Raw genomic sequence first — 15,502 nt, forward strand, 5'->3', positions numbered from 1 at the left:
GGGAACCGGGAGGGGTGTCAATCAGGGTTTACAAAACCAAGCGGTCCGGTCAAATCGTCGCCCTCCGGTAGCGGTTTACCGGATCGGTTTGACCGGAAACCGGTGGAAACCGGTTGAATTCAAATCCAAATTCAAAAGCACATGTGTAACCGGTTCTGACCAGTATACTGACCGGTTTGACCGGTTTACCGATCCGGTCTAACCGGTTACCGGTGTTTTAACCAAAAAATCAGACGGTTTAAAAGTGGTTTCCCGGTTTGACCGGTTTACCGGTAGCCATATGCGGTGGGCCTTAATGGGCTGGCCCATTTTTTTCTTTTTTGATTTAACTTCATATGCCCGCAAACTATACTAAATGGACGAATTTTTAAGAAAATTTGACACCATTAGATTCATCGCACCTTGAGGTATTTTTATAATTTTTTTGAATTTTTTTGAATTTAAATTTGAATTTTAAATTTAGGTCGGTTTGGTATCGACCCAAATCGAAATCGGGCCGGGCCGATTTGACCGGTAACTGGTCAAACCGGACTGATTCCCACCGGTTTGGGCCCTGTTTGGTTCATTTGTGCTATGAACAGTAGCACGGGAATCTTTCATGCATGGAGGTCTAAACGAAGTCCATTTGCAAAACCTTTTCACAGATGGGTGCAACCTTGTGCGACGAATCTAATGAGCCAAAAAAATCCGCGATTGGCTACAGTGATGCTACAGTAACCATCATCTAATCGTGCGGCCGAAGGCCTCATTAGATTCGTCTGCTACAGTAACCATCATCTAATCGTGCGGTCAAAGGCCTCATTAGATTCGTCTTGTGAAGTAGCGCAGGGGTTGTGAAATTAATTTTGCAAACTGACTTCGTTTAATACTAGTAATTATTGATCAAAGTTCCTTAGCACAATTTGTGCTAGGGAACCAAACAGGGCCTTTGACCTGGTGTCAATCAGCCGAGCTCGAGCCAGCTTGCCACCTCAAGTTGGAGCCTCCGAGACGAGGTCAATCCAGGGTTTTAAAAACCGACCGGACCGGCCTAACCGCCGCCCTCCGGTACCGGTTTACCGGACCGGTTAGGCCGGTAACCGGTGGAAACCGGTTGAATTCAAATCCAAATTCAAATAAATTCAAAAACTCCCATGCAACCGGTTCCGATTTACCGGTCGGTTTGACCGGTTTGAAATTCAAAAGCTCCCGTGCAACCGGTTTACCGGCCGGTTTGACCGGTTTACCGACCGGTTTGACCGGTTTACTGGCCGGTTTGACCGGTTTGATCGGTGGGCCTTCATGGGCCGGCCCATTTTTTTTCTTTTTCTTTTTTGATTTAACTTTAAATTCCCACAAACTATACTAAATGAATGAATTTTTGAGAAAATTTGACACTATTAGATTCATCACACCTTGAAGTATTTTTAGGAATTTTTTGGGAATTTTTCATTTTTTGAATTCAAATTTAAAATTTGAATTTTGACCGGTTGGGTACCGGCCAAAACCGGAACCGGACCGGACCGGTTTGACCGGTAACCGGTCAAACCGGACCGGTTCCCACCGGTTAGGTTAACCTTGGGTCAATCAACTACTCTCTTTCTCTTTTTCTTTTTCTGCTGCTATCTTTTCTCTGCTGCTCAGGCGTGAGATGATCTCCACTCCAGCCGAGGCCAACCCAGTCCCTGGAGTACGACGAGGCCGTCAAAGGTGAAGACGACTGCGAGGAAGCACCAGTTATTGCAAAAGAATTATTCAAGGACTACTGAAGATACTTTTAGGGATGACAACGATCGAAATCAATATTACAATACATTAAATGAAAGCGGTCTGCTCAGAATTTTTCTGTTTTTATAAAACTAACAAAATCAAATGCAGTAAAAAAATAAAATTAACTGTAAATGATAATTTTTATATTTTTCAAAAACTGGAAATGATCGGAAACATCTTAATATGGAAACTAGACCCTAATGTAAAACATATCGTTCGGTACAGAAATTTCTCGTCCCACCTTCATGCCGTCGGAGTGCTCCGAGAGGAGGGGTTGGCCGGCGCGGTTTTTTTATTTTTATATTTTTTATTTTCATTTTTTATAAAAATATATTTTTGTTTTCAAAATTTACAGGAATATACCCCGGCCGCCCCGCTGTCGGGCGACCGGGACCTGGTCGCCCCGCTGCGGGGCGGCAGGAGCTTTTCTGTAAAAAAATTTTACGGAGAATTTACGCTGAAGCCCCTGGAGGACCGATCGCCCGACAGCGGGGCGGCCGGCCCCCCAGGCCGCCCGGCAGCGGGGCGGCAGGGCCCCGGCCGTCCGGCAGCGGGGCGACCGCCTCCCCCGGCCCTATATAAGGGGTTGGCTGCCCCCCACTCCCTCATTTGCCTCACGAAAAATCCAAAAAAAAAGAAAAGAGAGGGAGGGAGGGAGAGAGACGAAGCCCTGCCGGATTTTCAAGCCGGCGACTGCAGGTAACCAAAATTCTTCTACGCTTTACAAACAGTTTATGTTGTAATTATTTTTGTTGACACAGTAGATTAGCAATTAGTTTAATACAAGTGTTGATACAGTACATGTCGTCCTCAGAATCCACCTACATTCCAAAGAGTAAGGTGAAGGCAACAGTCCCCCAAGGAGTCCAGGTGCCTATGTGCTTTTGCGGATTCTTGTGCAACCTAATGAAATCAAGAGTTTTGGGGGGCGACTTTGGCTTGAGGTTCTTCATGTGCGAGAATTACGAGTATAACCCGCCCAAGCATTACGGCAAGGGTCGAGCAAAGGTACTACAAAACACTATCAGAGTTTGCCACTTTCAGATCTGGTAATGACTTCTAACATGATTTAGGGAAAGACTCCACCGCCTCTATGTGATTTCGTGCAGTGGTTAGACACCGAGCAATCTCAGCAGGATAAGGACCACGTTGAGCGTCAAGCAAGGTGGGCTGCACAAAGGTGCCAACGAATGCTGCATGAAGAACAGATGGAGGAGAAGCGCAAGAAAGACCAAGAAGAGATTCAAAAGAGAATTGCAGAAGTGGAATGTCAGAAGGCATAGGAACATGAAGCTGATAGGGAGAGGAAGCGAGAGAGGGCCCACCGTGCTAAGGAAGCAAAGCCTGAAGCTATTAGGAACGGAAAATATCCCCGGTGCACTCAGTAAAACACCATCATGTAGTCCCGGTATTTTACATTTCCTAAGGCATGTTAGGTTTACTCACAACACGAGGTTATCGTGTTGCACATGCCACTGCTTTTCATTGTTCAAGTACCTAGTAGTACGAACGTCTTAGGCCTCTGTTTTGTAATCGTAGCATTATTTACAAAATTGTATTGCAAACCGGAAATTTATGGTTCGTAACTACCCTTCTATTTTCAGTACACTACATTCAGTGAGCAATCTAATTCAACCAACCTACACATTTAGAACTGCAACCAAGAAATCTTACTACACAAATACCTTCGTAATGTTACATGCTACCATCTGGTTCAAATACATATCCATACATAATAAAATGTAATTATCACATATACAGGTGGGAATACATATCCATACATCTGGTTCAAATACATATCCACACATAATGAAATCTAAACGCGACGGGCTCCAAAATCCGGAGGCAATCCATCGGTGGGATTCCCAGAAGGTCCAACCTCAGCACCAGCATTATCTTCATGCATTTTAGGGCACTTCTTGTAAGTGTGACCGTCTGCTCCACACAGGTTGCATCGTTTTTTCTTCTTTCCTGCCTCAGACTCATCCATTCCGTTACGGATACGAAGTGTCTGCCGTCGACCTACCCCTCTCCTAGCATCTGGATTGGGAATGTACATTGGAGAGATATTTGGTGTAGTGAATAATCCCAGACTGCCTATGCCATATATCTCATGGCCCCAAGTGTACACAGCAGTTTCTTTTCTGTAATATTCTGAAACAAAAACCACAGGTTCCAACCCAGATTCTGAACATGCCACAATAATATAGGAGCATGGTAGGTGAAGAAAATGTGCCTTCTTGCATCTGCAAAACACCTTGCCTTCCGGCGTTATCAAGCAATCCTGAACGACCCTTTGTCTGCGGACACCCTGACCTGTTCTGTCCTTGCATGAAACTTCAAACATTTGATCCTTTGTGCCCATGGAGACCACTCTGTGATATTGAGCCTTTTCAATCTTTTCTTTCTTGTATTTAGTGACCCTATTACAAAAAACCACTCCTGGATCGATGTGACACCTCAGGTGTTTTAAAATAATTAGCAAGGTCTTTAACCATGTCATCATGCATAATCATCAAGATTAAACTAAATAATACATTTCTTGTATGTTTACAAATGTATGTGTATGTGTGCAAGTATAGTGTGCCTTGGTAACTTTTTATAAACAAATCAATTTTGGCTAGTCAAATGCATCTACACATCCCTTTTAACAGGGTCTACAAAAGCCTAGTTGACATCATGATCAAAATAATAATGACTCCTCATGAAATGACAAATAATTTGAATCCTAATTTTTGAAAATTTAAAATAACTTTCAAATCATTGCTCAAATGAATTTTGGCCTAAAAGGAAAGTTGTAGGAATTTTAATTTTGAACAACTTTCGTGTTCAAACTTTTTTTTGAGTTTCCATGGAAAATTTTGTGAAAATCACGAGTCAACACGTTGACCACTCTCTCTCTTTCTACTCTCTTTCTCTCCCCCCTTCCTCCTCTCTGCATTGACGCCACGCGCGCCGAGCGCTCGAGTGCGCACGCTCGCGCTCATAAACAAGGCATCATGATCAACAGCACATATGAAGTTTACTAACTTCATAAACAAGTGGGGTGATTTCCTATAACAAATAAGTCATGGTTTGCAAATAAATAAATAACTCAAAGCACAAATAGAAATAAATTTAGAAAAATTTACCCTAAACATAACATGAACAGATTAAGCTACCCTGCAAATATCATGCCAAAACATGTAGCCATTTAATCACAACAATTCATTCATTCAGACAACACCTAGCAAAAGCTTGAATTATACAAATCAAACTAGAAAAAAACAGAAGCTCAAAATTTAGCAGGAGGTTGAAACAGAAAATAAATAGCTACTGTGAATTTTTCATGATTTTATCTACACAGAAATAAATATGAGAAAATAAACAAAACAGACAACAGATTAGCAAGATTTATTTTTATCTCATGATCTAGCCATGAACTGATGCTCAAACTTCCTGGATAAGCTAAGATACTCCAGATGAACACTCAGGAATATTTTCATGATTTATTAAGAACACAAACTATTTACCATAATTAAAGTCTATTAAACAATGATTAAATCAAATAAATAGCTACACCAGAGAACTGATCATGAAATTTTTATATCAAAACTAGTGTTACATGAGTAAACTACCGTAAAAGTTTCATAGCAAGACAAGCTTTTACTCACCAGATAAGAAAAAGATTAAATAACTAGCCTTTATTTACCTAGTGACACAAAACTACTTGCATAGCAAAAACTTTCAACCAAAGCCTAACATATTATGATTCTACTGCATAGATCTCTTCAAGAGGATTCCAAAACATTAAGATTTGCTATTTTACGAATTTTCTACGAATTGATATTGAATTTCAAAGTTCACTGAAAACATCACAAAGAAGTCCCTAAGGCACTATTCATCTGAGTCTAGGCCTATTCAAATAACCCCCTGGAGTTTTGTTTCTTCCACCCCGAGGTCCCTGGGCCGGGTCAGAGAGGGGAGGCGGTGGTTGACCGGCCGTTTCCCGGTGAGGGGCTCACCGGCGGCGAGGGTGGAGGGGTGCGTGAGCTTCACGGGTTCAAGGCGCACCTCTGGGTGGTCTAGGGGTGTGGGGAGGGGCTCGGAGGCGGGGGCTCGACGGAGCAGGGCGGCTCGGCGGTGGAGGCAACCGACGGCGAGGGTGCTCCGGTGAGTGTTGGGCGAGGGGAAGCGGTCTGGGAGCTGCGCTAGGACGAGGCGCGGCTAATGGTAGGGGCAATTGGGGTGGAGCGGGTCTGTGGTGGCGGCTCCGCGGCGGAGGTGAGCTCGCCGGGGTTCGGGGTGGTGCGGCGGCGGTGTTCTGCGGTGTGAGAGCGAGAGGGAAGCAAAAGAGAGAGAGGAATCGCATTCTGGGGCTTTTGTAGTGCTTGGGCGCTCGCTAGAAGAGGGCGGCGGCGAGGTGGCGGCGGCGCGGGTGCTTCTGGACTCGGCGGCGCGCGTGGCACGGCCGGGGGCTCCAGCGCGAGGCAACAGGCGGGGGAGGAGGAGCAGCGCGACGCGTGGGCGCCAGCGCGACGGAAGAGGTGGCCGGGAAGCCTCTCCACGACGCCGGCGGGCGGCGCTGTCGGTGGGCGGCGGCGAGAAACAGAGTAGGGAGGTGGGAGATGGGGAAAAGGGTCGTTTTGCAATTTCTGAAAATTCCAGGGACCACTCTGTAAACAAGCAATAACTTTTAAACCAAAACTCAAATGGAAAAGTGCCCAACATGAAAGTTGTTCAACTTTTCAAGATATACAACTTTGATGTTGTGCAAAAATTTATTTGACAAAAGATTCAAGAGCTAAAATTAAAAACATTGAAGGGATTTTGAATTCAAAGGAAACTTGTCTTTTTCAATGCAAATTCACTTTAAACTTTCACTTAAAAGCAAATTTTGCTTCCATGCATTAAATGCACTGAATTTTGCAAAAACACCCTCCACAAAAGCTATAATTACACAACCTATTCAACATAACTATAGAAAGGACCTTGCATAAAATTATAATTTCACATATAACCTTTATATTTACAAAAAGATCCTTTTCAAGCAATTCAAGCACATGATGCATATACAATATACACAACTACTGTGCAGACACCTATTTAATTACTGTGCAGACACCTAGGGTGTTACAGATTTCCTGTCACTCGCGAGCTCATAGGAGTTGAATGTCTACTAAGCACTGCAATATAAGGTTTATGGGCGGGGTTGTTGTACTCGTGATACCCCGTCTGTTTAGTGAAAATGGATAAGGCTGCGATGTGTGGTAGTGGTGGTTAAGCGTTTGAACGTACTAACCACATGCCGAGAATATGATAATCGGTAAGGTTAAGTACCTAATGGAACCGGCCGTGGAACATACTCCCCACTGTCTGGTCTGTGGTCACTCACGGGTGCAGGGCACCCTAGGGCGGTGGGCCTGTTCCATGCCCAGGGAAAAAGGGGAAAGGTCGCGTGGGTGATACCATTCCCCATGCGTGTGTTTAGGTCTGCCTGGCCAGGTTAACAAATTCGATTCGAATCGTCCGTCTCTCACGGATATTGAGACTGCTTAACCCTTTTGCCACATAGAGTAAGAAGTGGAACAATGATGATGAGGAATATGGTTGAATGATGAAAATAATTGTTTTTCACCATGTATGCTATTGGATAGATGCTAATGTAGAATGGTTAATCGAACTAGAACTTGAAAGCTAAAATATGAAAATAAGGACTTACTCTTTGTTGCTTTTCGGTAAAAACAAACCCCTCAAGCCAAAAGCCTTGCATATCTAGTTAGAGGGCTAAGTATATCCTAGTCGGGTAAGCCTTACTGAGTGTTAGTATACTCAGCCTTGCTTGTGGCTCAATTTTGTTTTCAGGTGATACGTTTGAAGATCAGGTAGCTAGCTTGACTTGGCCGTGTATTTTACCTCCTGGTTGGTCGGTGGAGTGGGATACGACTCCGGCCAACGATGACAATACCGAGTGATGTCATATACGGGCTTCATCATGACATCGTGTATCGTCGTTTAGAACTCGCTTTATTTCCGCTGCAGTTGAACCCTGAACTACTTTCAATTTGAACTTCAAGTACCTTTCTGAGATTTCGAACTTGGTTTGTAATAATTAAGTTAAGACTCTGTAATATAATGTTTTTGTGAAATGTTGTACTCTCTGGACTCACCTTCGTGTGAGTTGCATGTAAGCTTTGGGTTCGATCGACGCTCAGGTGGATGTTTCGGGACCTTACCCGACAGCACTGTCGGATTACTCCGTTTGAAGTGTGTGTTAGCCGGGATTACCTCTAGGGTGATGGTTAGCGCACTTGAGCCGGATTAATTAGGGCGGTGTTGCCACAATCATTAAGTAAGACAGCAACTGCCTGGTACCGCTCTCTGAAGTACCTTGTGCATCCGTATATGATGAACTCATCTATACCAACAAGAGGAAATCCACGAACATGACGCATTACCATATTGTAACACTCTGCGTGGTTGGTTGTCTCAATCCCATATCGACGCCACCAGTGTCGTATAGAAGTGACCACTTCTCCTTAGGTGCATCCTTAACCCACTGTGTGAAAGGTCCGCCGCCGGAACGTTTCCGGCTGGAGGTTGAGGCCTGTTCCTTTAGCAGCTCGGCGCACATGTTATCTAGCACCTGCTACAAAGCATCAAAATTTCGTTGCTGATTCTGAGTGCACAACCTCTTGAACAAATTCATAAATTCCTTATTCTTGAAGCGCTCATAAAAGTTTGCACCCATATACCTTATGCACCACCTACTCACAACATCTGGACATAGAGGAGGTTGTCCTCAACTTTCTTCATGTAGTTGCCTTATTGCTGCTAGAAGGCCTGCATGCCTGTCACTGATGAGGCAAACATCTGTCCTTGCAGCAACAACGTGAATCTTCACACGTTCAAGGAACCAGTACCAGCTCTCTGTGTTCTCATTCTCAATAAAAAAGCAAAGGCGATGGGAACCACCAGCTTGTTGCAATCAACTCCAATCGCTGTCGATACACAGAACAGGAAGACAATACATAAATGCCCTCACACATGCACCAAGGCAGAAGAAAGCACGAAACAGAAACCCAGATCCCCCATATAAACTCGATACAATGTAAGTATCAGTCGCTCTTGCAGGATTTCTCTACACAATTGCTGATAGCATGTGAGGCAGGTTATCATATGATGCCTCATATGTGCCGAACCTCATCTCAAACACCTTTTGTTTTGCCCGCCAAGCCTTTGCATAGCTGATTTTGTCTTGAAAACGGTCGTCTATGTCCCTAATTATCAATTTTGGCTCATAATCAATTTTGTCGAGAATCACCCCATACATCTTCTTGGCCGCGAAAGTGGATGTGATGTTATGGTGATTTTGCGCAACAGCAGTCAATCTGCATATATATGGTATAACAATTGAACACTCCCAGTGTGTCTTGTACTTGCCCTTGTAGGCATGTACTCGCCATGTACAATCGCCATTGACACACTTCACCTCATATTCTTTGCTGCTAGACTTCACAACTCTGAATTACTTCCTCAACGATATAGCCCGAAGCTTCACAGCATCCTTCACAGCTTCAATGCTAGGATACTTTGCCCCCTGCACATCCTCATTCTCTCTGTATTTGTACTCATTACCCCTAATATCCTGTATCACTGGATTTCCGAAACCCTTGTCTCGCCATTCACCTAGCAACGGGTAGCCCTCATCGTCTGATGAGTCTCCACGTTCTTCCATCATTCGAGCCTCTGGTCTTCATTTTCTACAGCTTCCACTGTTCCAGGTATCCGCTCTCCCTCATCAGCTAAATCTTACGGCTCAGGTTGAATGACATACATGTTCTGATCTTCTTTTTCTCCTACCTGATCAGCTATACCTTGCGGCTTAGATTTTATGACATGCATGTTCTGATCTTCATTTTCTTGTTCCATTGATTGGTTCATATGAGATGATGTACTTGTGGACCCTTCACCGAAATGACCTGACTTCTGGTGAATCTGAATTAGTATTGCAAGAGGCCACCCATGGTTAATAGCTGCTTGCATGTAGGTCCGCCATTCTTCGGTGTTTGTTATAAGCATCAACTCCCAGAAATCCCCATCATTTGCCCAATTCGTCACAGTCTGAACGGTTAGGAAATAGGTCTTTGGATTCACATTGAATATCTCGTGAAGCCATTTGCGTATGAAACCAAAACTCCTCTCTAAGGGTTTATCTATTTCGCACTCTCTGCGTTTAAAAGCTGATAGATCTACTCCATACGCATCATGAGAAATATAGTAGTCATCATAATAAACTTAAAAACGAAGTTTGCTCGACATATCTGGCCACACAATAATGATATTAAACTGATTGCTAATCTACTATATCAACAAAAATAATTACAACATAAACTGTTTGTAAAGCGTAGAAGAATTTTGGTTACTTGTAGTCGCCGGCTTAAAAATCCGGCAGGGCTTCGCCTCTCTCCCTCCCTCCCTCCCTCCCTCCCTCCCTCTCTTTTCTTTTTTTTTTTCTGGAATTTTAGTGATGCAAATGAGGGGTGGGGGGACCAGTCAACCCTTATATATAACTTGTGGGAGCTGGTCGCCCCGCTGCCGGGCGGCCTGTCCTTCAGGGGCCCGCGCGCAAATTTTCCGCGAAAACTTTTGCAGAAAAGCCCTTGCCGCCCGGCAGCGGGGCGACCAGGTGCGGGCCGCCCGGCAGCGGGGCGGCCGGGGTATATTTCTGTAAATTTCGAGAACGAAAATATATTTTTTGTAAAAAACGAAATTAAAAAATATAAAAATAAAAAAACCGCGTTGGCCGGCGGCGACGGGCTCGCAACTCTCGTCGGAGCGGTCACATCGACTGGGCTAGCTCAGTAGCCCGGTATGCCTCCTTTCTTTTTGGTCTCGGACTCTCTCGGCCCGACTCGGCCCACGCTAGGTTTGTTCATGTGAATTGCGCGCTCGGATGGATGCGGGCTGTCTACGAGCCCAGCTGAAGCAAGCCCACAAGCAAAAAGAGAGGCTGAGGCGATTAACTCGACGGCCCACATGCCTTCACTTTCTTCAAAAGGCATCCAAACCACAAATGCCCGCGTCAGACAAGAGAATAGATGATCAAGAGAACATCCGATTGGTCTCAATCTACCATTGTTAAACCTAACTTAAGGTTTTTACTTTTCTCATTAACATCTGCTCTAGGGTGGGTAGCCAGTATACTGCCGCAAGTGACTGGTTCCGTGGTTCGAACATAGAAGGGGCGCATAAGTCATAAGTGTACGTACATGAGCGCCCTTTTGTTGTTTTGGAACACTAGACCTTGAAAAGTAAAATAGGACATCGTTAGTTCATCCTGGGAGAGAGGGATTGTTTCGGCTTGTGTTTGTGTGTGTTTTCTTCTCTCAGATTGCGCACGAGTATTTTGTCCTTTCGGCGGTGGACTTGAAGGCTGCAGCGTACGTTGGCTCAATCCTGCAGGAAGGCTGCAGTACCTTGCTCTGACCATGCGATGCGATACCATACGCGGCCAGTTAGTCGTTAAATCCAGAAGGCCTGTCTGGTCACCTGCCCACCACGACACGCTGTGCCAGAGGTATTCAGATGCTCTCTGGTCGCAGATGCACCGTCTGAAACTGGAGTACTCTAGTGATGGTAACAGTACGATTTCTATCCCTGCTGCTCAAATTGGATACCACGTTGAAGCCGAAACAGAAAGTACAAAACTACCAATGGGGAACCCGTTGAATCCACACGGCAGCTCGTGGTGGATGTGGATTATCAAATCACAGGAAGACGCCATGGCCGAATTGCTCGATCACAAAACCATCACATATTTCCATACACCAATGTGCTACCGCAGAGAACATTTCCGACCAAACTAAATACTGGGCATGACATATACACTATGCCAACAGTTACCTGGTGTTAGCGGTAAGCTGGACGTCGCTTTACAATAGTAGCCTACGTGTATTTTTCAGCTTTCCTGACCTTCGTGCATATACTGGGGTTATCCTTCACCTTTCAATATTTTTCGATCATAAAGTAGACAGACAATACGGATGCTGGATTCACCTCACCTCCACTCTCTCCTCGGCCTTCCGACCGGCCTCTTCGCCTGAATGCGGCCTGCGTCGGGCACCTGTCCTGCCGGCGCCGGATTGTTCAGCTGTGGCGGCCCATTCGATGATCTGTCGGCCTGGCGATTGTTTGGGCGACGACTTCTGCAGGCAGTCGCAGGTGTCCTTGTCTTCGTAGGAATGTTGCTCTGCAAGTTGAAACCCCTCTTGTAACTTTTGGAGCTGTTCACTGGATGGAAGCCCATCGATACGCTGAAACAGATATGTATGACATTTCAGAATCCAGCAGCTATTTACAGAACATTCCAGCAGCTGTATCTATATCGACTAAGTATAATATCAGGTAAAAGATGATAGACAAAAAAAAGGGGCCAAAACAGAGACCACGGCCACAGAACATTGGCCATCTGAAACTAAAATAACTGTCATCGAAGATACCTGGGTGCAGCCTCAATATCTTCTTGAAACATCAGCTTGGAGGCAGAACAAGAGGCATTGCCCACGGAGCACTCTACAGGTAAACGAAAAACATTTGATAAGAAAAAGGTAGCGACTTGAGGTTCATTCTCACATTAGTACATAATTAGAGAATTAGTGTGGCTGAAGTATGGCGACATACTGTCATTCTTTCCTAAAGTGCTGGATCCATTTTGCTTTAGTCTGACTCTTCGAGACTCTTCAAAAGTAGCCCCTGTGCTGGAGTACTTTCGTTTCATAACCTGCAGTATCGATTATGTCATTATGTTTATGTACTACAAGATCGAGCAGACAGTATAAGAACAAACATAAAAACAGGAGATTTAGCAGTGTCTACTCTACCTAAAAAGTTAAGACATGGCATCAACAAGGTAGTAAACAAATTACTTTAGGTGACAGCATTGCATCAGGAGAAGGTCCTTACAGAGGCACAAGAACTGTTTGCATAATTCCAGATTTGAACACACGGTAAACAAACAATATGCAGCAGTGTCTACTCCATCTAAAATTTTGACACGACACCAACAAAAAAGAAAATTCTATAGTCCAACTGTCAATTGTCACTTACAGATCACCAGATCACTATTGTCTGAAGTTATTACACTAAAAAAATTATACTAAGAAAGCAACAAATTAGTAACAGCCGAGAAACCTAACAATATGGCAGATTTTGTGTTTTTCAGCATCTAAATTCTAAACTAGTTAGAAACATATTGTACATCTATGTATTGACAAGGCACATACAAGTGTAGTGAAACTCACAATTGTGGAATTCTATAGGTATGGTCGCCAGACTTAGGATGATTACAGTTTCTCAAGATAAGAAGACTCACAGGCTGACTCTTGTCACGATTTTTGGTGCCAAGGCCTTTGATAGTAGTTGAACTTTTCTTCAGCCATTCCTTCTCAACACTGTTGTCAAACCCTGGACTGTAAGCTGGAATCTCCAAATCTGCCTTTAGAGAGGTGTTTGGACTCGAAGAGTATGCAACAGGGTGTTGCTGAGTGCTAGCATGCCATGCAATGGGAAGAATAATTTCAGGTTCATCCACACCCGGGTCTGAATCTACCACCCGCTCTTGAATTGTCTTTATTAATTCATCACATTCCAACCTAGCATAAAGGGCAAAAGTCAAACATCCTGGTCCAATCTATCCAGCAATTGGCTATATAAATAACCATAGAACAGAAAGTTTTAGATCTTTGTGTCAATGATTTCTGTTTTTTGTTTCTGCAATATCCTATGGAGAAAATAATGGGACAACAGTCTTGAAATTTTGTGTCACTTTTCATTTCTAAAAGATGTCAGTCAGCAAAGTGGCTCTATAAATAATCAGTAGAAGGGTATTTCAGATCTTTATGTCAATGCCATGTGCTTTTATTGCTGCGAGATCCTAAGGATATAACAGTGGAACAACATTCTTGAATTTTGGTGTCATGAATTTGGCAGCTTTACATTTCCTAAAATAAATTCAGTGAACAAATGGAGACTCTGCAAAAACTGACGAAGTACTAAAACACCGTGAAGAGGCCCACATGTTTGAGCATACAAATTCAAACATTGAAAGAGAAAAACCAAGCTTGCACATCTTAAGGTAAACAATTCAAGGAAATAGGATATACCGTGAGTAACTATCCTGCATAAGTAACTGCTTAACAGCTTCTTTTGGGTCTATTTCTGAGACAACTGCAAAGGATCCCTTGCCAGAATCTTTCAAAACGATCTCCTTTCCACTCTAAAACAGTAGGAAAGCATTTAGATTGATGATACAAATTTCTCAAAGTACCCAATTTATCACTCCGGTGCTCCAAGAGAACTGCTTGTTTTAATACTACCAAATTGTAAAAAAAAACAGAATTATAGGGTTGCAGATGCAGAGAATGGGCTTACCAAGTCTAACTGATAGCTGTCAGAAGCAACGCACATCCCAGTACCATCATCTGTTTGATAAGAAAATTATGAATTAGGAAAACTCACTAGATCATTGATAAAGCAACTTTTACAAAGCTCGTCAACATTCACGACAACATTGAATTAACATTGTCATGGAATTAGCGATGATCAGATTTGCAGTACAAATTGTGACATTCATAACAGCGACATGGTCCTCTATGATCTATACCATTCCCTTTGCGCTGAAGGTTTGAATAAACCCCCTACTTAACACATAGTTAATATCCATGCAAGGTTCTACCGATCAGTAAACACGGCAGAGAACCTAGAATTCTCGATTTACCATTCGGGGTATTGAACGGAACCGCTAAGTACCCAATTCCCTCTCTATTTTCATGCTAACTCGACTTCATTTGCTCACTACACAGTTGCGAATTAATCAAAGCAAGCACCTAGTTCCCCAAAATTGCGCACTGCTGCAAGGCAGCGGCAGCACCCGCACCACCACCTCCACTAATCGGTGATGCCACACGCGCGTACACGGATAGACACGATTGCAACGCCGACGCGGGAGCCTCACTGGACACCGGCAGCGCGAGGGCGGCCTCCACGGCAGCACGAAATTAGGGCGCCAGCATTTCACGAGGCATTTGGAATTGGGAATGGGGGGAGAAAGGGAGAGCGAGTACCAGCGGCGACGAGGCCGCGGCGCGGCGGCGACTGCGACGACTCCGGGGAGGAGGTCGTGGTATCGGAGGAGGGGGAATCCTGGTCGAGGACGGCGGCGAGGAGGCGGCCGGCGCCGCTGACGAGGCAGGAGAGCCACCCGCGAGGCGGCGGCGGCGGCAGCAGCGAGGGATCGCCTGCGGCGGCGGAGGCCATCAGCGGGCAGAGACGCGAAAACAAGAGGGATGGCTGGGCAGCGGTTGCGCTGCGGAAACAGGGAGAATTTTGAATTCTCCTACCGCGAGGAGCAACCTGCAACCGCTAGCAATAACCCCAATGCGGTTACACGTGGAGTGGTTTCCCCTTACCGAAAGCCGAAAGCGTACTCCACGTCCTCCCCTAGGCCCACATGTCATTGTGTCACTAAGCCCCGCCTTTCATTAAGGAACGCGTGTTTGTATTTTTTACCATTACATGCAAGGGTAAATTTGCTCTGGACATTGTAGAACGCAATGTTTGCTAGTGGACACCGTTTAATGTTGAATTTGCTAGTGGACATTGCTGTCTTGTGTCTATTTGCCATCGGACACCAAAACAAATAAAATATTCATTTATTAGTTGGAGGAGGGATAAAAAGGATGTAAAGTCAATTTTGCCCTTATCATAGTGGGTA

General features: G+C 44.5%; 1 protein-coding gene across 1 annotated transcript; it reads right to left on the reverse strand.

Moving 5' to 3' along the window:
* Positions 1-11,514: 11,514 nt before the first annotated feature.
* On the reverse strand, positions 11,515-15,111 carry LOC120670381. Its single transcript, XM_039950500.1, has 7 exons — positions 14,853-15,111; positions 14,161-14,210; positions 13,893-14,005; positions 13,103-13,382; positions 12,412-12,511; positions 12,231-12,303; positions 11,515-12,044 (listed from the first exon to the last, which is right to left on the reverse strand). The coding sequence occupies exons 1-7, from the start codon at positions 15,043-15,045 to the stop codon at positions 11,789-11,791; spliced, it is 1,065 nt and encodes a 354-aa protein (XP_039806434.1). The 5' UTR covers positions 15,046-15,111; the 3' UTR covers positions 11,515-11,788.
* Positions 15,112-15,502: the final 391 nt, after the last annotated feature.

The sequence above is a fragment of the Panicum virgatum genome, chromosome 1K (assembly GCF_016808335.1).
Source record: "Panicum virgatum strain AP13 chromosome 1K, P.virgatum_v5, whole genome shotgun sequence".
Classification (NCBI taxonomy): Eukaryota; Viridiplantae; Streptophyta; class Magnoliopsida; order Poales; family Poaceae; genus Panicum; species Panicum virgatum.

What these genes read in the sequence shown, in the direction of transcription:
- LOC120670381 (XM_039950500.1), bottom strand. Translation starts at nt 15,045, where the DNA reads ATGGCCTCCGCCGCCGCAGGCGATCCCTCGCTGCTGCCGCCGCCGCCG. An exon ending in CCGCGGCCTCGTCGCCGCTG is followed by an intron (nt 14,211 to 14,852) that starts GTACTCGCTCTC and finishes CTTATCAAACAG; the next exon opens with ATGATGGTACTGGGATGTGC. An exon ending in GATATTGAGGCTGCACCCAG is followed by an intron (nt 12,045 to 12,230) that starts GTATCTTCGATG and finishes TATCTGTTTCAG; the next exon opens with CGTATCGATGGGCTTCCATC.